This window comes from Giraffa tippelskirchi, chromosome 3 (assembly GCF_054371585.1).
Source record: "Giraffa tippelskirchi isolate mGirTip1 chromosome 3, T2T-mGirTip1v1.2.pri, whole genome shotgun sequence".
Lineage (NCBI taxonomy): Eukaryota > Metazoa > Chordata > Mammalia > Artiodactyla > Giraffidae > Giraffa > Giraffa tippelskirchi.
This window is the reverse complement of record NC_137277.1, coordinates 14,749,034-14,768,271: the sequence shown is the minus strand read 5'-3', so window position 1 is coordinate 14,768,271 and position 19,238 is coordinate 14,749,034. Positions and strand designations below refer to the sequence as shown.

The 19,238-nt window shown below is 57.7% G+C and overlaps 1 protein-coding gene and 1 long non-coding RNA gene across 10 annotated transcripts in view; one reads left to right on the top strand and one right to left on the bottom strand.

Annotated features, from left to right (window-relative positions):
- Positions 1-19,238, bottom strand: part of LOC145541091 (angiotensin-converting enzyme) — a 41,856-nt gene that overhangs the window by 2,160 nt on the left and 20,458 nt on the right. For 3 of the 9 annotated variants that reach the window (XM_081576553.1, XM_081576552.1, XM_081576551.1), the window contains exons 8-28: positions 18,436-18,603; positions 17,577-17,670; positions 16,753-16,896; positions 16,167-16,358; positions 15,522-15,619; positions 15,006-15,178; positions 14,412-14,635; positions 13,929-14,073; positions 13,534-13,632; positions 13,262-13,384; positions 12,489-12,700; positions 11,709-11,845; positions 10,427-10,585; positions 10,016-10,103; positions 8,032-8,175; positions 7,711-7,902; positions 4,735-4,832; positions 4,364-4,536; positions 2,034-2,257; positions 1,593-1,737; positions 791-889 (exon numbers count right to left, since the gene is read on the bottom strand). In XM_081576553.1, coding sequence (XP_081432679.1) covers positions 791-889; positions 1,593-1,737; positions 2,034-2,257; positions 4,364-4,536; positions 4,735-4,832; positions 7,711-7,902; positions 8,032-8,175; positions 10,016-10,103; positions 10,427-10,585; positions 11,709-11,845; positions 12,489-12,700; positions 13,262-13,384; positions 13,534-13,632; positions 13,929-14,073; positions 14,412-14,635; positions 15,006-15,178; positions 15,522-15,619; positions 16,167-16,358; positions 16,753-16,896; positions 17,577-17,670; positions 18,436-18,603 — 3,131 coding nt within the window. Of the gene's footprint in view, positions 1-790; positions 890-1,592; positions 1,738-2,033; positions 2,258-4,363; positions 4,537-4,734; positions 4,833-7,710; positions 7,903-8,031; positions 8,176-10,015; positions 10,104-10,426; positions 10,586-11,708; positions 11,846-11,940; positions 12,190-12,488; positions 12,701-13,261; positions 13,385-13,533; positions 13,633-13,928; positions 14,074-14,411; positions 14,636-15,005; positions 15,179-15,521; positions 15,620-16,166; positions 16,359-16,752; positions 16,897-17,576; positions 17,671-18,435; positions 18,604-18,900; positions 19,177-19,238 lie in introns of those variants that run through there. The other 6 variants (XM_081576559.1, XM_081576560.1, XM_081576555.1 and 3 more) reach the window with 5 other exon arrangements.
- On the top strand, positions 15,344-17,655 carry LOC145541105 (uncharacterized). Its single transcript, XR_014078777.1, has 3 exons — positions 15,344-15,540; positions 17,004-17,211; positions 17,490-17,655. It is a non-coding gene; the product is annotated as an uncharacterized LOC145541105 (long non-coding RNA).

Here is a 19,238-nt window from a genome sequence, read left to right as displayed (position 1 = left end):
CAGCCCCCAGCCAGTACCCCCCAGCAGCACGCAGAGGGAGAGGGGCTGGCTGGGCGCACACACGCGGCAGCTGCACGACTGATGGCACCGCTGTGTTTCTGCATTCCATTTAAGACAGTGACTTAATGATGGTGGGTTATGGCCACCAGTTCCCAAGCGTGCTCTGTATTAAGACTGTGTGCTAAGATGTGAACTCTTGCAATGATCCTGTGAAATGGGATTCCACAGGTGAGGAAGCTGGTGCTCGCAGAGGTGGAGGGATTTACTCAAGGGAACAGTCATGGAGATAGATTTGAACCTGTACTGTATAATCCCAAGGCTGTGATCCCGTACCCCTAACAATACAGGCTTCCATCCAGCTGGGCCTCTAATCCTAGCTCTAGTGGGTAGAAGGTATCCCAGGTGCAACTCAAATTATGTCACAGGAAATATGTTCAATACATATAAGGGAACAGAATGCTGTAAAAATGAGAAAATAGTGCTCAGGGCATGGTCTGGCTGTGGGTCATAGTTCATGTTAACTAACCGAAGTCTTGTAACCATTAGCCGGTTAGTGAAGTTTCTGTTTTCAACCGTCTGGAGGGTGGGGGCTTTCATGGTATCACAAGAGTGAAACAACGTCAGTCTTGGTTACAGGTGAGTGGCCCAGACGCAGTGCGCCACACACGGGTCCCCAGGTCGCCCTGACAGTAGCTCCTGGAGCAGGTAGCTCTTGGAAGGGGTAGCAAAGGTGTCTGAACACCATGCAGAGGCACTGCCCCTCCTGACGCCCTCCTCCCTTTCCTGTTACCTGACATAAGGCACACTTGCAGGAATGTGGAACTTGGCCCCTGGGTCAAAGTCGTCTTGAGATCTGGCCACTGGGGGACAGACACCCTGGTACTTCAGCCTGTGAAGGAGGAAGACACATTAGAGGGAGGGTTTGGGGACAATCAGCACTTCCCTGGCGGCTCAAACGGTAAAGAATCCATCAAAAAATGCAGGAGACCTGGGTTTGACCCCTGGGTTGGGAAGATATCCTAGAGAAGGGAATGGCAACCCACTCCAGTATTTTTGCCTGGAAAATCCCATGGACAGGAGAGCCTGGTGGGCTACAGTCCATGGGGTCACAGAGAGTCAGACACGATTGAGTGAATAACACATTCACTTTTTGGGGAGAATCAAGCTGGGAGAGTTGGTGTTCTTGATTTGCAATATGGTGCCTGCCCTGGGCCTGCAATGGGTGCTGACAACTCCTGCAAGCTGTGCCTTTGTGAGTCACTGCCCCCAGGCACCCTATCGCTCACACACACACACACACACACACCATTGTATACCATACATACAGACACACCACGTGCACACAGGCAGGCACACACACACACACCCCTAGACACTATACAGGCAGACACACCAGGTACACACAGACACAGGTGCACACACACATCTAGACACCATACACACAGACAGACCAGGTACACACAGAGACACACACTTACATACCACTCAGACACACCAGGTACACACAGACACACCAGGCGCACACAGACACAGGCGCCAGCATATACCCCATGGAGACCCCCGGCCCACACCCCACAGCAGGGCTCTAGAACCTGAGGCTCCACCACTCCTGGTTGTAGTTCTCCCTGGTGACACTTCCGTCGAACACCCTCCAGCGCCACTGGTCGACGAGGAAGCTGAAGGGGATGAAGGCGATCTTGTCGAGCGCCATCTTCATCAGAAAGTTGATGTCCTCCTCTGCCAAGAGAAGGGAGCCCGGCGTCAGATCCAGGCCTGCCTCCCGCCATATCCCAGCAGTGGGCCAAGCGGGTGTCCGATGGGTGGAGTGGGCGGGGTGACCCGCTTCTCCTTAGGTCCTGCGACCCGCCTCTTGGGATGGGTTTTCCCTCCTGCTCTCCCTGCTGGCTGTCCCTTGGCTCCTCATGTTCTGTCCTGGAGCTGCCTGTGGCCCATGGAGCCTCCTCTCTGCCTCGCAAGCTCGCTGCCCCTTCTCGGCCCCTCTGCCTGCTTGGATCTCCCCATTCCTCGCTCACCGTAGCCGCCGTCCCCGCTGCTCAGCAGGTTGATCTTGTGCAGGTGTGTAGGGGTGGACACTGAGAGGGCCAGCACGTCCCCAATGGCCTCATGAAAGCCAGGGTTGGCACCCTCCCGGAAGGTCACGGGCAAGTCCTTGTACTGCATGAAGTACTGTATGTGGCCCATTTCGTGGTGGGCCACCACCAGGTCCTCCATGTTCACCGAGGTGCACTGCTTGATTCTGGAACACGGGGGTAGGAAGGGGTCAGGGAGGGACAGTGAGGAGCCCTGGGGCAAAGGCACCCGCCGTCCCTGTCTGTGGAGCAGACCCCCCAGGACCGCCACATGCAAGAAACACAGCATCACAGGGAGGAAAACCAAAAGGAGAAATGGAGGCAATCTGGGGACTGGAAACTCCTACAGCATGGTCCTCCAGGCCATTCCTCTGCCTCCAGCTCCCCTGAACACCTTGAGCCTGCACTGCTGTGTGGCTTTCTAGCAGTGCGAGGTATGTGCTCTGGAGGCATGGGGAGCCCTCAGTCACAATCAGTGACTCTAGGATGTGGGTCCTGTGGTTCCTCTTCTCACATTCTGTCTCTCCCTATTCTCAGGCTTCCTGAAGGAAACAACAGTGTCCGGGCTCTTCTGCATCCCACATACCCAATGCCAGCAGGCAGATCACCCCAGGATTTCTCAGGGCCAGGACTGATGGGACATCTGCCAAGCTGTCCAAGCAGGGGCTCCACTTCCCTTTCCATCTTCTGTGAGCCGAGGAAATTCACCCTTGGATCTAACCAGAGCTTTTCAGCTCAGTGGACCCCTTTCTTCTGTCATTCTATGGTGAGGGGAAAGAGCTGCCCCAGTGGCAATGAAGTTGGGGTCTGCCCACCTTCTGTTAGGACTCACAAGCGAGGTTCCCCAAGGTACCTTCACCCTTGAGATTCTGTCTGCACCCAGCCCTGAAGCTCTGGTCTCTGTGCCTCTGAAGGAAGAGCCCCAGGCTAGGTGAGCCAGTGAACCTGCCTGCTTTGTTCCAGGACCTCTGAGTCCAGTCCTCTCATCAGAGATACTTCACCATCTCTGCCACTTCTCCTAAGAGGTGGAAACTTCTTAATCTGCTTTTGAACCTGGGTTGTGACTAATTGAACCTTGTGAATTGCTTTAGCCAATAAAATGTGGCAGGAGTGACCTATCCCAGTTCTGAACTTAGTCTTTAAGAGATCTGCTGCTTCTGCTTTTGCTCTGTGGATGCCAGCCACTGGGTAAGAAATCTGACGGCCTGAGGCTGCCACCCCATGAGGCTGTCCAAGCTCTCCTAGAGAGAGATGTCCAGCCAGACCCCAGCTGCTCCAGCCACGCCAGCCCGGGCACCCAGCACGTGAATGCAGGAGCCCACGTGTGCATCCCCGCCCCCCGCACGTGCCACACAGATAAAAACTGAGGAAGCTAGCCGACAGCCAGGAGCACAGCCCCGGACTGAAACCCCGTTGAGCCATGCCAGCCGTCTGCAGCCACCAGAGCTGCCCCAGCAGAGGTCTCCACCCTTGCAAGGCAGGATGAGCCATTTCCACTGTGCACTGCCTGAATCCCTGGCCCATAAAAGCACGAGCAGACTTCCCTGGTGGTCCAGTGGTTAAGAACCAGCCTGCCAATGCAGGGGACACAGATTTGACCCCTGGTCTGGGAAGATTTCACACGCCACAGGGCAACTAAACCCATGAGCCACAACTACTGAGTCCACAACTCTAGAGCCTGTGAGCTGCAACAAGGGAAGCCACCACAGCAAGAGACCCACGCATTGCAACTGGAGAGCCGCCCCTGCCTGCCTCAACGAGAGAAAGCCCTTGCACAGCCACAAAGACCCAGCATAGCCATAAATAAATAAATACATTCAAAATAACAATTAAAAAGTCATGGGCATAGTCAAATGGTGGTTTTACAGCCCTGGGTTTTGGGCTGGTGTGATACACAGCAGTAACTGAATCACTGTCCATCCAAGAAGACAGCTCCTGAGCCCTGTCAGTGGTGAGAGTAGATCTGTGTGATGTGAAGCCCCCACACCCCCATGTGTCTCCCTGTCTCAAGGCACAGGCAGCAGGGAGAGGGACCGCTGTGCGCAGGGCCTGCCCGAGGGAGGAAGGCTCACCCCCAGGACTGTGACCTGGAACCCTGAGCTGATGGAGATGGTCAGTGCTCAAGGAGACCCTTGTGTGGTGGATGGGGCTCCCCTGCCACAAGCTGGTGGCCACGCTGAGGCCAGGCCCACCTCTCCGAACCCTCCGCACCCAGCTTGGACTCGAACTCGTCTCCTTGGCCTCTGGGCTCAGGACCTGCAGCCCGGACGCACCTAAAGTCCTTGCCGTTGAAGAAGTCCCAGGCGGAGGCGTGGCACACCACTTCCCTCCCATCGGTCGGCTTCTCCAGCATGGACTTGTTCCAGAACTCAGGAGGCATGGGCAGCAGCCCCAGGGAGGTGAAGAAATTGTCTGCTTCCTTAAACATCCTTAGGGGTGTCCAGCCCTGCAAACAGATGGAGCTCTGCCGAAGCTGGGGACAGTGGGGACGGACTGTGTGCCACCATGGGAGGGCCCTGGGGGAGGGCCAAGCTGGAAGCAGCTCCTGAATTAGGGGGCCCTCTCCCCCTGGGGCAGGGGTCCCCGCCCCACGCCCTGGGGCCACCCTGAGGAGCAGGGGTGCAAGAAGGGGGCCAGTGCGGACCTGCTTTATCATGGCCTCCGTGGCATCCATCTTGGGGGCTGAAGGGAAGGGTGCCACCAAGTCATAGATGTTGGACCAGCTCTGTGCCCACATGTTCCCTGGAGGCAGGCAGAGGACGAGATGCAGAGAGAGGGGAGACAGGGTTGCGTTTTAGGCTCGGCACTATCACACAGAGTGAGGGACCAGATCCCAGTCCTGCTGATCATAACCTGACCAGCCACTGCTGTGTCCTGTCCACATTATCTGAGGTCGGTTTACGCAGTCAGCTGTATAAGAACCACCCTCCTGGGACTTCCTTGGTGGTCCAGGTTGAGAATCTGCCTTCCAATGCAGGGGATGTGGATTCGATCCCTGGTCAAGGAACTAAGATCCCACATGCCGTGGGGCAGCTAAGCCTGCACACCACAACTACTGAGCCGGAACGTTCTAGGGCCCGCAGCCCCAACTAGAGAAGCTTGCATCACAGGGAAGACCCAGCACAAAACCAAAACTGAAAAAAAAACAAATACCCAACTGCCCTCCTTTAGGAGAGGTTGATGCCTCTGCATTTAGGGCAAGACGAGAGTAAAGAAGCTTTCCCAAGTGGCTCAGGCGATAAAGAATCTGTCTGCAATGCCGGAGACCCAGGTTCCATCTCTGGGTCAGGAAGATCCCCTGGAAAAAGGAATGGCAACCCACTCCAGTACTCTTGCCTGGGAAATTCCATGGACGGAGCAGCCTGGTGAGCTACAGTCCATGGGTTTGCAAAAGAGTCAGACATGACTGAGCAGCTAACACCTTCATGGCCAAAGGAGACTAAGCTTGAGCTGACATCAAGTGGAGCCTATGGGTGCAAGCCAGTGAGGGTCAGAGTGAGTGAGAAGCCAGAATGGGATGGGGGTGCAAGCTCTGCTCTGAGCCCGGCTCCCAGGCCAACGGGCACCTGCTTTCCTTCTTGGGGTCTGTGTTTCTTGGCCAATGAGCTGGCATTCTCTGGTCTTACCACAGAGGGACCAAGGGTGGCTGGTCTCTTGAGCTGCAAAGAACTAGACCCAAAGCTGGAAGGGGGTATTCCTCATGATCTGTAAACAGTGTGCGGCCCCATCTGGTCTCCCTGTTTACAGTGAGGAGCCCCCAGGAGCAGGGCCCGATGGTCCAACAGATGCAGGGACCCAGTGGCCACTACTTGCCCAGTCCCTGCCACCGCTTGTTGTCTCTGACTGCCCAGTTCGTTCACTCAGGGATTTGGTTTATAACCTCTGGAGAATGAGGGTCCCCAAGTTGAGGGGACATTTCACATTCTAGCAAGGTAATGCTCAAAATCCTTCAAACTAAACTTCAACAGTACATGAACCAAGAACTTCCAGATGTACAAGTTGGATTTAGAAAAGGCAGAGGAACCAGAGATTAAATTGCCAACATTCGTTGGATCATAGAAAGAGCAAGAGAATTCCAGAAAAGCATCTATTTCTGCTTCACTGACTACTCTAAAGCCTTTGACTATATGGATCACAACAAACTGTGGAAAATTCTTAAAGAGATGGGAATACCAGACCACCTTACCTGCCTCCTGAGAAACCTGTATCCAGGTCAAGAAACAATAGTTAGAATTGGACATGGAAAACCAGATTGGTTCCAAATTGGGAAAAGAGTATATCAAAGCTGTATATTGTCACCCTGATTATTTAATCTCTATGCAGAGTACATCATGCAAAATGCTGGGCTGGATGAAGCACGAGCTGGAATTTAGACTGCCGGGAGAAATATCAATAACATCAGATATGCAGATGACACCAACGTTATGGCAGAAAATGAAAAGGAACTAAAGAGCCTCTTGATGACGGTGAAAGAGGAGAGTGAAAAAGCTGGCTTAAAACTCAACATCCAATAAACTAAGATTATGGCATCTGGTCCCATCACTTCATGACAAATAGATAAACAATGCAAACAGTGACAGACTTCATTTTCTTGGACTCCAAAATCACTGTAGACAGTGACTGCAGCCACAAAACTAAAAGACAATTGCTCCTTGGAAGAAAAACTACGACAAACCTAGTTTTAAAAAGGACGAACCATATTAAAAAGCAGAGATATCACTTTGCTGACAAAGGTCCATACAGTCAAATCTATGGTTTTTCCAATAGTCATGTATGGATGTGAGAGTTGGACCATAAAAAGTAGGCTGAGAGCCGAAGAATTGATGCTTTCAAATTGTGGAGCTAGAGAAGACTCTTGAGAGTCCCTTGGACTGCAAGGAGATCAAACCAGTCAATCCTAAAGGAAATCAACCCTGAATATTCATTGGAAGGACTGATGTTGAAGCTGAGGCTCCAATACTTTGGCCACCTGATGAGAAGAGCCAGCTCGTTGGAAAAGACCCTGATGCTGGGAAGGATTGAAGGTGGGAGGATAAGGGGAGGACAGAGGATGGGATGGTTGAATGGCATCATCAACTCAATGGATATGAGTTTGAGCAAACGCTGGGAGATAGTAAAGGGCAGGGAAGCCTGGTGTGCTGCAGTCCACGGGGTCTCAAAGAGTCCAACACAGCTGAGTGAACAACAGCAACACTCTCCCAGCTCCTTTACCTGAACATCGTGTCTACCCTTCTCTCTCCGGACATGACCACTTTCTCCAGCTGTCAGAACATCTTGCTCTTCAAGCCTTTGTTCACAGCCCCCTCCTGGGGAGGCCTTCTCAGCTCCCACTCCCAGCCCCCTCCTCACCCTCATGCTGCCTGGGGCTGTGACCCGGGAGGCGGTCTCCCTAGGACAGACCTGTGAACTCTGTGCACTGCCCCGTCCCTGGTGACTGGTGCCACGTGGATCTATAGCAAACGTGGCACCAAGTGCAAGTAGGGGGCTCTTCTTCCCACCCCCAACCCCCACCCCACTCCAGCCCTGGCAACATTCTCTGCCCCGGGCTCCAGTGTCCCCTGCAGACCCTTCCCAGGCTGCCCTCTGCCCTCGGACCGCGGTCCGTCTCGCTGGCGCTCACCGAGCAGGTGGGCTGGGATGGGGCCCTCCAGGTTGATGAGCTCGGCTCCGTAGTGGCGGTGCAGGGCCCGGCGCACATAGGCGTGCAGGTTCAGGTAGAGCGGCTGCAGCTCCTGGAACAACTGCTCCAGCTCCTCCTCCAGGAAGGGCGTCTCGTACATGGATCTCCAGGAGTCGCCGCCATCCTGGAAGCCTGGGGGGTGGGGGGTTGCGGCCAGGCTCTCTGAATACCTGACCGTCCTCGGAGCACTCTCTGTGTTGTTCAAGGACTGCCCCCCTCACCTCTTGGGTCTCAGAGGACCCCTCTGCAGGGAGCACTCACCATTGAGCCTGGCGGCCTTGTTGGTGAGCTCCACGTATTTGGGGAAGTAGGGGAGGACGGACCGCCCCACCTTGTCGCGCCAGCTCTTCCACGCCCAGGCCAGGTCCTGGTAACTCCGGGATGTGGCCATCAGCTTGGTCAGATCTGGGCGAGAGGGGTGGGATGGCTTGAGCCCCCAGCTCCTGGCTCACCTCCCACCTCCTCCAGAGCTGGGAGAAGACGGGAAGCGGCTGCACAGGTTGGGGGAAACTGTAGACAGGCAGGTACCCTTTCTATGGGGCGTACAGGTGCCAGGCCCGGGCTCGGCGCTGCGCGGACGTGACCTCAGGCAACTACAGGGCTGCAACAGCCCCGTGAGGGGTGCCCTCGACCCTCTTTCCACACAAGCCGTTGGTGACACTGCTGCGTCTCCCAGCCAGGAAGTGGCCAAGCTGGGGCACGAACCAGCTTGGCCCCAGAGCTGCTGCTCCCCATTTGTCCCCTGCCAACCCACTCCTGGGAGAAATAGCCTGGAGGTCAAAAGATGGGAGTTCTTGGTCGTTTTCTTCCTGACCTCAAAATCACCTTGGGTGAGTCAGGGGACCGCTCTCTCTCCGTCTGTGAGATGGGGATCATGCCGGCTTGGGGGCAGGAGGACCCTGAGCAGGGACTGGGTCTCCTTCATCTCTGCGTCCCCACGGGGCCCAGGGTGCCTTTCACACATTGTAACTGAACTGACTGAATAACAGCTGTGCAGGCCAAGTACAGAGATCCACTCAAGCACCACCTTGGATTCGTGTCCTGTCAAAGCCATGCCTGTATGAGTGGCCTCCTGGGTTATGGGTTACATGGAGCTGACACGGCCTTCACAGAGCTGGGATGAGGAGGGCGTGAGCACATGGGTCAGGTGTGAAGGTGGCCCCGCTTCCTGCCCGACCCGGCCTGAGAGGCAGGCCTGCGGGGACCCACCCCTCGCTGACCCGCGCTCTGTGCTGAGATGTGCTTTGTGCTATCCACTTTTCAGAGAGCGAGTACATTCAAGGCAACTTTGTTTGGGGGAAAACACATTTTGAGAATTTTTCATCTGTCCTCTGCTGATGTGAGTGTTCTGTTTTGGGGGATGCTCTTGTTGTTACTACCGGCAGCGATCCGACAGCCCAGCCCCAGATCAAGGGGCTGACTGATGGGGGGTGGAGGCCACATTCCCTCTAACACTCTTGTCCATAAACAAACACACGCACATGTATATCCACTCCCACTTGCGTGCCTCCCCACATACACAACCCTCAGGCCAAACCCTGTCCTAGGAAAACTGCTTCTTTCTCCTGTTTACTTTCCATTTCCCTTTCTATTTGTGATTGTTCTAAAGTGGGAGTCGGGCGGAGGGCCAGGAAGAGACTGTTTCTGGGTGGAGATTCCTCAGGAAAAATGTTTATGCCTCTGGCTCCCTGACCCTGGGAAGGGAGGGGGTGGTCAGAGGGGGTGGGGGTGGGGTCTCTTGTGTGCAGGTATTGGGGTGTCGGTGCTGAGCTTCTTCAGAAGGGAGAAGGTTAAGGAGGACTGGCCAGTCTCCTGCAAGAGGAAGAGGACTCGCTAGAGCTGGTCCATTGCTGCCAGCCTTGGAGGGAGTGAGCTGGGAACGGCTTCTGCAGGCTGAGGCTTCAATTTCTGGGTAGGATGGGGGCCAGGGAGGAGCACGAGGGGAGGTAGGTGCCTAGAGGGGAGTCCAAGCCCCTGAGAGAAACATTTGAGATACACCTGCTCTGAAGGGAGGAGCACAGGGTGGAGCAGGGAGGATGGGACCGGGAGGGAGCAGAAGCTGGGGGGCCAGCGCAGAGATGAAGCCAGGCTGGTTCTAAGCGGTGGCAGAGAAGTCCCACGGGTGGAAAAGAGGAAAGCGAGTTTCCTGGGCGTGTTGACCTCCTGAGTCAGAACTGAATGCTGCCCTTTCACGGCCAGCACCCCAGCCTCCCCAGGCCTCCCACTCACTGCCCAGCGCGCTCACCAGGCTCGAGCTGCAGGCAGGTGCCATTTTTGTGGCACACAGAGGCCATGCTGTAAACGGTCTCCATGTCCAGCAGGATCTGGTTGTACTGCGGGGGGAAGCAGAGGGGCAGCGAGCTACAGACCCAGCCCCCTGCTTTGCCCCAGCACCATCGTGCAGGGTGGGAGATGGGGGTAGGGGGTTGCTGGGCTATGAGTTGGGAGGGGGCTCCCAAAGCCCTCCCTTCTCAGCAAGTCTGGGGTGTGTGTAGATGAGTCCGGAGGTGTGCACAGATGTGGCAGAAGTCACGACTTGACAACTTGAGGAGGAGGAAGCAGCATGAAGGCCACATGCTGTCCCTCTAGCTAGGACCCTCTTCTGACCTGGGATCCTCCACCCCCTTCCCCCCACCCTACCCCCCAAGTTCTCCACCTCTTCCAGCTCCTTGACGGGCAGTGCCGCCCGCTCTAGATCCTGAATCTTCTTTATCATCCGCTTCATGGTGGCGTTCTGGAAGTTGGTCACATCGAACTTCTTGGCCCAGGTGCCGTACTTGACGGTGTGGTTTGCCATCTGTAAGTTCTTCTCCATCTGCAGGCACAGGGGGAGCCGTATCATGAGGCCCAGGAGGAGCTCTGGAAAGGACTCCTGCTGCTGCTGCTGCTGCTGCTGCTAAGTCGCTTCAGTCGTGTCCGACTCTGTGCGACCCCATAGACGGCAGCCCACCAGGCTCCACCGTCCCTGGGATTCTCCAGGCAAGAATACTGGAGTGGGTTGCCATTTCCTTCTCCAGTGCATGAAAGGGAAAAGTGAAAGTGAAGTCGCTCAGTCGTGTCCGACTCTTAGCGACCGCACAGACTGTAGCCTACCAGGCTCCTTTGTCCATGGGATTTTCCAGGCAAGAGTACTAGAGTGGGGTGCCATTGCCTTCTCCGGAAAGGACTCCTAGGAGGAGGCATTGTGCAGAAGCCGAAGAGGCTGGGTGTCGGGGAGCGGCTTTATCAAGTTGCTGCCTTTGCCTATAAAGACCTTCCTCAGCCCGGACTGTCTGTGATGTCCTGTTTGCAGTACACATGCCCTCATCCAGCAAGACATCGCATGGCAGAGGCAGAGAAAGAAACCCCACCCTGTATCTTGAATGCTGTTGGGACAGAGGCAACTTGGCATTCTCTCTGTGGCCTCTGAGCCTCAGGGTCCCAGCTGTAAAACGGGAATAAGGTCATTGGCTTTGCAAGACTGTTGAGGAATACACGAGGCAACAGATGTCGAGTGCCAAGGAACAGTGGCCGGTGCATATGGGTCTTCATGAAATGTTAGTTCTCTGTGGCTCACCTTGGTTATGATCTCTGCTTGGCCACACAGATGCGGAGGGGGTCAAGGTCGGGGGGCAAATGTAGCCCTCGCTATGGTGGCACACAGGAGCCTTCAGTCTTTTTAAAAACTGACTTTGGCATCACTTACTTCTGCACAAATTATTCCATTACCAACAACAGATTGTTAATGAAAGACAACCTGTGTTAGGCACTGGGTGTGTGCCCACCTGAACCTGAAATTGGAAACTTATCAATACGCCACGGGGATTTTTCACAAACTCTGAGAACGTGTCCCCCCTGGGGTGATGTTGGGGACGGGAGGGCGGCCTGCAGTGCCTTGGGTTTCAGAGGACGGGCCCTGTGGGAGGAGTGCCCATGTGCCGGGCTGGAGGGGCCCCTACCAGCAACTTGCTGTTGTCCGTGCTGATGTTGGTGTTGTAGTTCCAGTTGGCCTCGGCATACTCGTTCCACACCACCTGGGATCTCCGGTCATATTCCTCCACAAACTTGCGGGCCTCGTCCTCGTCGGACACCAGGTCTGTGGGACAGAGCAGAGGGACACAGACAGGCCTCCCCTTGCCCTCCTGCTGCTGCTGCCCAGGCCTCCCTGCCCCGCCCCCCAGCCAATCCCACTTGGGCTCTGGGTTTTCTTCGGGCTGCTGGTTGTTGAGGGGTGGGTGGTTGAGTGGCGGATGGTTGTCTGACTGCTGGTTGTTGCCTGGCTGGTTGTTTCCTGGTTGACTGTCACCTGGCTGGTGGTCCCCTGGCTGGTGGTCCCCTCACCGGGGACCAGCAGGGGGCGCCCACAGCAGAGCAGGAGAAGGAAGAGGAGGTGAGGCAGTCCTGGAGCAGCCCAACCATGGCCCATGGCCGCAGGAGAGCAGAGCCCTGCAGCCCCCTCCCCCGGCCAATAAGGGCGGAGCCTGCAGTGTGACCTCATAGAGCCGTGTGCCCGCCAGCCAGCCCCAGGCCGGGGCCTCAGATCTGGGCACGCCCTCCCCAGGAGGCTGGAAAGATGTGCCCACTCCACCCCAGGGCCCTGCTGAGCGCTCAGGGGGCTGCCTGGCCCTCCAGGCAGGACGCCAGGGCCTGGCTGGACAAGCTGATCGGCAAGTGTGAACTGGGGGCCTGGGTCCCGAACCTTGAACAGAGAACCCGTGGCACCCTGCCCTGGGCTTTACCAATGCCCTCCGGGTAACTGTCGGGCATCGGCGGGCGCCACTGATACTCCGGCCAGCCCAGGACCTCGCCATTCTGCTGGTTCTGCTCCTCGAGCCACTGTGTGACCGGCTGGAAGTAGCTGAGCAGCGGCCTAGCATCCAGGTTGTCTGAGCCGACCATGTCCTTCAGCACCTCCTGCCAGGGCCGTGAGGAGCCTGCCTGCAGCAGCGCCCTGTCGGGCAGAGTGGGCGCTGTGGGCACAGGGCTCTCAGGCCAGGATTCATGGCTGCTGCCCTGGCCCACCTGCTCCACCTCTGGCCACTTCTCTCCCCACTGGGTGGCAAGAATGGCAGTGTTAAGTCTCGGGACCTACAAGCTCTGTGAAAGGGAGACATTTGTCTTGCCCCACACCAGCCAGAAGGGCTTCCCAGGTGGTGGTAGTGGTAAAGAACCTGTCTGCCAATGCAGGAGATGTGAGAGATGTAGATTCAATCCCTGGGTGGGGAAGATCCCCTGGAGGAGGGCATGGCAACCCACTCCTGTATTCTTGCCTGGAGAATCCCCTGGACAGAGCAGCCTGGAGGGCTACAGTCCATGGGGTTGCAAAGTGTCAGACACAACTGAAGCGACTTAGCTTGCATGCCAGCCAGAAAGCCCACTCAACAAACAGTTGATGAGAGAAAGAAAAGGAGGGAGAGTGGAGAAGGGCTCCCTCCACTGGCGTGGTAGTGGTGCCCCCACCCGATACACCCTTCACTGGGCTCTCCCCTCACCCCGCACGGCCCCCACACACCGGAGCTTGGCCCCCGCCTGGGGGGACTGGTAGATGTCACACTGGTGCAGGGGGCCTTGGTGGCCCGCCTCCTTGCACAGCGCTTCATGGAACTGGAACTGCAAGACAAAGCTCACGAAGTACCTGCAGGCACAGGGTGGGCATGAGGCAGGAGAGAGGCCCACTCAAATTCCAGGTTGTTGGGGATCCAGGGGAGTATGGGGACAAGCCTGGGAGATGGGGGCCCAGCGTAGGGGGAAGGAACTAAGGTGTGCCAGAACTGGGGGCAATACCTGATATATGGGGTCACATTTGGGACGTGAAACTTGGCTCCAGCGTCAAAGTGGGTTTCATTTCGGACAACAGGAGGGCAGATCCCCTGATACTTGGTTCTGGAAGAGGATGTGGTTAAGCTGTCTTAGGATCTGAGGGTTGTACACAGGCTGATTTTCCCTTTGTAGAAAAGGCTGCCAAGCAGGCATTCCCACCAGCTGTCCCTCCCCGTCCTGGAGAACTGGGGACGACCGCCTGTCCGACGGAGTTTTAGGCAGGATTTAGGCAGGAAGTAAGAATGCCGTGCGGAGGAGGAGGGAAGTGTTACTGGAGAGGAGGGAGGCAGGAGGCAGGGGGCCTGGGAAGGTGGTGAGGGCCCCTGGGATGAGGCCCCTCTCCATCCCTCTTTGCTCACCGAAGATACCACCAGTCATAGTTGTAGAGGGAAGGGGGGGTTCGCCCACTAAAGACCCCCCAACGCCACTGGTCCACCAAGTAGCCAAAGGGCAGGAAGGCAATTTTTTCCAGTGCCATCTTTAATAGGTAGTTGATGTCGCTCTCTGTCGGGAGATGAGAAGAGAGAGGTCAGAGGGAGAGGGGAGTTCAGTTGGGACAGGGGTCCTGGGGGAGAGGCTGGCAGGAGGTGAGGCTGGGCAGATGCAGAGAAAGGACTGCCAGCCTTTGGGACCATGGAGTCCTGCTTGGAAGAGGATGCTTGGGCGATGAAGCTGGGACACAGGGTAGGCCTCGGGGCCTGGGTGGATCCCCAGACCTGCTTGACATGGGGCAGGGAGGCAGAAATGAGAAGGGCAGATGGGAGCAGCGACCAGTGGGGTCCTGCTGGGGGGCCCAGGGGGGTCTGGGCGGGCTGGGCTGGGTCCTCTCCACCCCTGCATACCTGTGTCGTTGGTGACCTGGTCCAGCAGGCCGATCTTGTGCAGGTGTGCAGGAGTGGAGACGGAGAGGGCCAGCACATCCCCGATGGCCTCGTGGAAGCCAGGGTTGGCGCCTCGGCGCAGGGAGACGTGCTGGTCCTTGTACTGGAGGTAGTACTGCACGTGGCCCATCTCGTGGTGCACCGTGGACAGCTGGTCCATAGTGACCCGCGTGCACTGCTTGATCCTGGGGCAGGGAGAGGGCGTGGGTGAGGGCGAAGGACGGGCAGGACAAGGACCAGAGAACACACAGGGCAGCTGGTGCCAGAGGGAAAGAAGCCAGGCAGGTGCTGTCCCGGGATTCCAAGGAACTGGTGGAAACAGGCAAACCTTCACCCTGCCCCAGCCCACACCCAGCCTTTCCCCTCCATTCCAAGGTACAAGGCTGACTGTTTGTCAGAGCTGCCTAGTGAAAGCAGCCTACTGGCAGCCCTGGAAGAGACCCAGCCTCCCAGCCGGTCTTGGAGCTGGGGTAGAGGTGGGCCTGGGAGCTGGCTTCCCTGTGGCCTGGCTGCCCGGCCTTCGGGAGCCCTGCAAGCCGCCTCCAGCATCGAGACCTGAAGTCTTTCCTGTTGTAGAAGTCCCAGGCGGACGCGTGGCACACCACCTCCCGCCCGTCGCTTGGCTTCTCCAGCATGGATTCTGCCCAGAACTCGGGTGGCATGGGCAAGAGCCCCAGGGAGGTGAAGAACTCCTCTGCCACCCGGAACATGTGTGTGGCGTTCCAGCCCTGGGGGTGGAGGGGTGGGGGGGCACACTCGGGTCAGGGGCCAGCTGCTGGAGCCCACCCCGGCTGCCCCGGGGGCACATCTGGGGTTCCCCACTTAGGTCAGTTCCGTGCTCACAAAGACTGCCTCTGCTCTGTGGCCTCCCTTCCCAGAGGCCGGGCCCCTACTGGCTACAGTGAATAGACAAAAGTGGCCTGCTGCTCACTGCCCCCCTCCTCTCCCAGCGGGGTCCTGAGGGAAGAACGGGGACACATGGCGGGGACGCACACTCCAGGCTGCGGCTCCTCAGCTCCTCATGGCTGACTCCCTCTCGTGGCCCCTGCCCAGGCCTGACTCCAAGCTTACCTTCTGCACCATAGTACTGGTAACATCAAGATTGGGCTTGTCGGGGAAGGGCACCACCATGTCATAGATGTTTTCCCAGCTCTGGGCCCACATGTTCCCTAGACAGAGGAGGGGAGCCAACAGCTTGGCACTCAGCCCAGCCAGAGCCTGCTTCCCTAGGCATGTCACTGAACCGTACCCCTGGTGTCTGGACTTGGGGTGCTGCAGGGCCACAGCCCACTTGACTGGCTCACACAACACTCCCACCCACACTCCCAAGTGCTCTGCATTCCCTGGGGCTGGCAGAGGCCAAGGTGCCCAGGTGATGCGACTGGGGTCCTTTCTGAAAGTGCCAGGTCCCTGCCCTCCCCCAACCCTGACACAGGGCCACAGGGCTGGCTTTCTGGGGCATAAAGTGGGGTGCTTTCTCCTCTTCCACTGGAGCTAAAGCCTTCAGGGTGGCTCCTGGCTCTGCATTTTGCTAGCTCTCTGCCCTGTGCCATGTCCCTCGTGCACCCTAAGTCCCCAACTGAACAGCAGTGACCATGAGAAGGATCACCGAATTTATGGGCTCACATGTGAGCGAGTGAGCAATGTGATGCTCTGAAAGGTGAAACGTGATAAGGCTGACCCTGGCCATGGGTGGAGGTGAGGCCAGGCCCTTACCCAGGAGGTGAGCGGGGATGGGTCCCCTGAGGTTGATGTATTTGTCCCCATATCGGCGGTACAGCGCGCGCCGGACGTAGGCATGGAGGTTCAGGTAGAGGGGCTCCAGCTGCTGGTAGAGGCTCTCCAGATCCTCCGTGAAGGTGGGAGAATCATACCAGGAGCGCCAGTAGGCCCCTGTGTCTGAGAAGCCTGGAGGGGGTGGCATCGGGTGTGCAGTTCAGGCCCCAGGCTCTGGTACCCCCCCCCAGCTATCACCTGGCCATTCTCGCGGCTCAGGGCCAGTGTATCCGCCTGCTCACTGCAAGGGAGAGCTTGGGGGCTACTGTTCTCAGTTTTCTAGCTACAGCTGCTCCAACTCCAGCTAAACAGATCCTGACACATATGAGCCCTATGGCTGGGAGGAGTGCCAGGAGGGGCAGCATGAAGCTGATGGGGCTAAAGCCCAGTTTGGCCATCCACCATCTGTGTGACCTTGGACCAGCGTAGGGAGTCCTCGTAATGGCCGCTCTGTGTGTTTTGGGGCTCAGTGGAGACAGAAGACGGGAAGGGGGTGCCCACACAGAAGCTGGGTGGGTGTGCTCACCATCCTGCCTGTAGGCCTCGTTGCTGAGGGCAGTGAAGTCCTGGTATAGGGGCTTCAGTGGGATGCCCGCGGCATTGTGCCAGCCCTCCCAGGCATACAGCAGCAGGGCGTAGCTTCGCGAGGAAGCCAGGACGTTGGTGAGCTCTGAAACACAGGCGGGCAGGGTCAGTTCGGAGACTGCTGCCTCGAAGTCAGCAACAGCCTTCATCAGAGCTCCCACACCGCTCCTCCACCCACTTCCTCAACATCAGGATCGCCTCGCAGCCAAGGGTAGTCATGGGACTGGATGGGACGCGGAGCTACACGAAGCAAGCACCCAGGCCGGGTCCTGGTTCCCAGGAAATGAGGCTCTACGGTGGCTGAGACAGACGACACCCAGAAGCTGAAACCCAGACAGACCCTTCATGGCTCCTTGGACGGAGTGGCTGACCTCACAGCTGCCTGGCACATGGGGCTGAGGTGTGGGAGGAGAGGAGGAGGTTTATAAGGAAAGCCATGGGGGGTCTACGTCCTGTGGAGGGCTCTTGGGAGGATGAGGACCCATTAAGGGAAAACCAGGTGGTGACGATGAAGGCCAGTTGCGATGGGAGAGGAAAAGCCCACGTGAGGGTGGGGTCGGGGCTGGAGGCTGGAGATTCCAGAAGTCAGTCTGCCTGGAGGAGCAGGGTGTGGGGGCATCAGGCACTCTGGTCCTAATCAGAGGTTCAGGCCTTTGGGTATACCCCCTCTCTCTGCAGAAACGTGCCATCCTCCTGGGAGCCGCGGAGTGGCGGGGAAGGGCAGGAAGCCCCTGAAGACAGAGACAGGAGACTCAGGCCCATTACCTGGGTCCAGGGACCAGCAGGGGGCAGTCTTGTTGGGGAAGCAGACCTTGGCCGTGGAGTAAATCCTGCTCATGTTGCTTAGCAGAGAGTTGTACTGGGGAGTTAGAGTTGAGAAAACGTTAGTGATGAACAGCCCTCGGAGGTAATCTGGCCGCCCCCTCCTCTTTTTGCTGGGAGAAACAAGGGAGATGCCCTGAGAGGGGGATGTGGCTTGGATAAGGCTGTCTTGTGGCACTAGGAGCATATCTGAATATGAACGGACGGGTTTTGCTTTCACTGGAGCCCGCATGTGGAGATGGGAAACTGGTGTCCTGAGAACTAGGGAGCAGGGTTCAATTCTGAGCTCGGCCACCACCTGACTGAGACCAAATCCCTCTTATTCCCTGACCTTGATAACTCTCTCCACCTTTCGGAGGAAGCCCTTAAACCAAACCACCTATGGAGAAACTTTGAAAACCCGTTTCAGCTTTCACTGTTTACTTGAATTTTGCTTTCTACTCCATGCTGCTACTGCTGCTGCTAAGTTGCTTCAGTCATGTCCGACTCTGTGCTACCCCATAGACGGCAGCCCACCAGGCTCCGCCGTCCCTGGGATTCTCCAGGCAAGAATACTGGAGTGGGTTGCCATTTCCTTCTCCACCATGACACTTGCTTGAATATGAAGTAACTTCTCTCACCCCATCTCCAGGGAAATCAATACTTCAGGAATCCACTCTGTGCTCACAGGGGCTTCTTCCCCTGCAGTCAGGGCCAGTAGAGATCCTGGGGTCCCTCCTGCCCAGACACCCCCACCTCTCACCACCACCGTGGGCACTGGGAGGGTACCCGGGTGAATTCTGCCTCCACCCCTCAGGCCCACCTTCTGCCGCTTCTCTAGGTCCAGGTTGGCCGGGCCCAGGGTGCGCACGGCCCCAATGATGCGCAGCAGCGTGGGGTCGGTAAAGTTCTGCCAGATTGGGTCGAACAGATCCTTGGCCTTCTGGCCCCAGGCCTCTGAAAACTCCTGGCTGAGCAAGGCTGCTTCCTCCTGTGGGCACCAGGAGGGCAGAGAGGGTAAACAGGGGAGGCCATGGTGCTGGGGGAGGGGAGGACGGTCAAGGGCTTCTGGAGACAGGGGCTGGTGGGAGCACTGCTCCCTTCAACTGGGCCCTGGGGGTGAAGAACTGGGGCGGGGGGGTCTGCCTCAGGGAGGCGGTGGAGCAGAAACGCGCCAGAAGAGAGGCAGGGAGAGGGTGATCAGACAGCGATGCGCGGTGACAGGCACAGGGAGCGAAGGGAAGGTGGTGCGCCCAGAGAAGGGGAGAACCCAGAGCAGAGCGGGCACCCTAAGCGACGACTGCCGCGGATCCAGCCCAGCGTCACCCCCGGCGCCGCCGCCCGGGAAGACTCAGGGTCAGAGTGGCCGGCCTCATCCATTCGGTTCCTTATTGGGCAGGACCATGGACCCAGCACCGGGCCAGGGAACCGACTGCCTGTCTACTGGGACCGGATTGGGGCTGGGTTGGGGGGGTTGTTGCTGGAGAGGAGGCAGGCGGGCCCCGCCGGGACCCCATGGCTCCTGGGCCGGGGGCGCGCGCGCGCGCGCGCGCGGGGCGTGACTCTCCGCCCCCCAGCGCCCGGCCGCCGGGCTGTGATTGGCCGCCCAGGCCCCGCCCCCGCCCC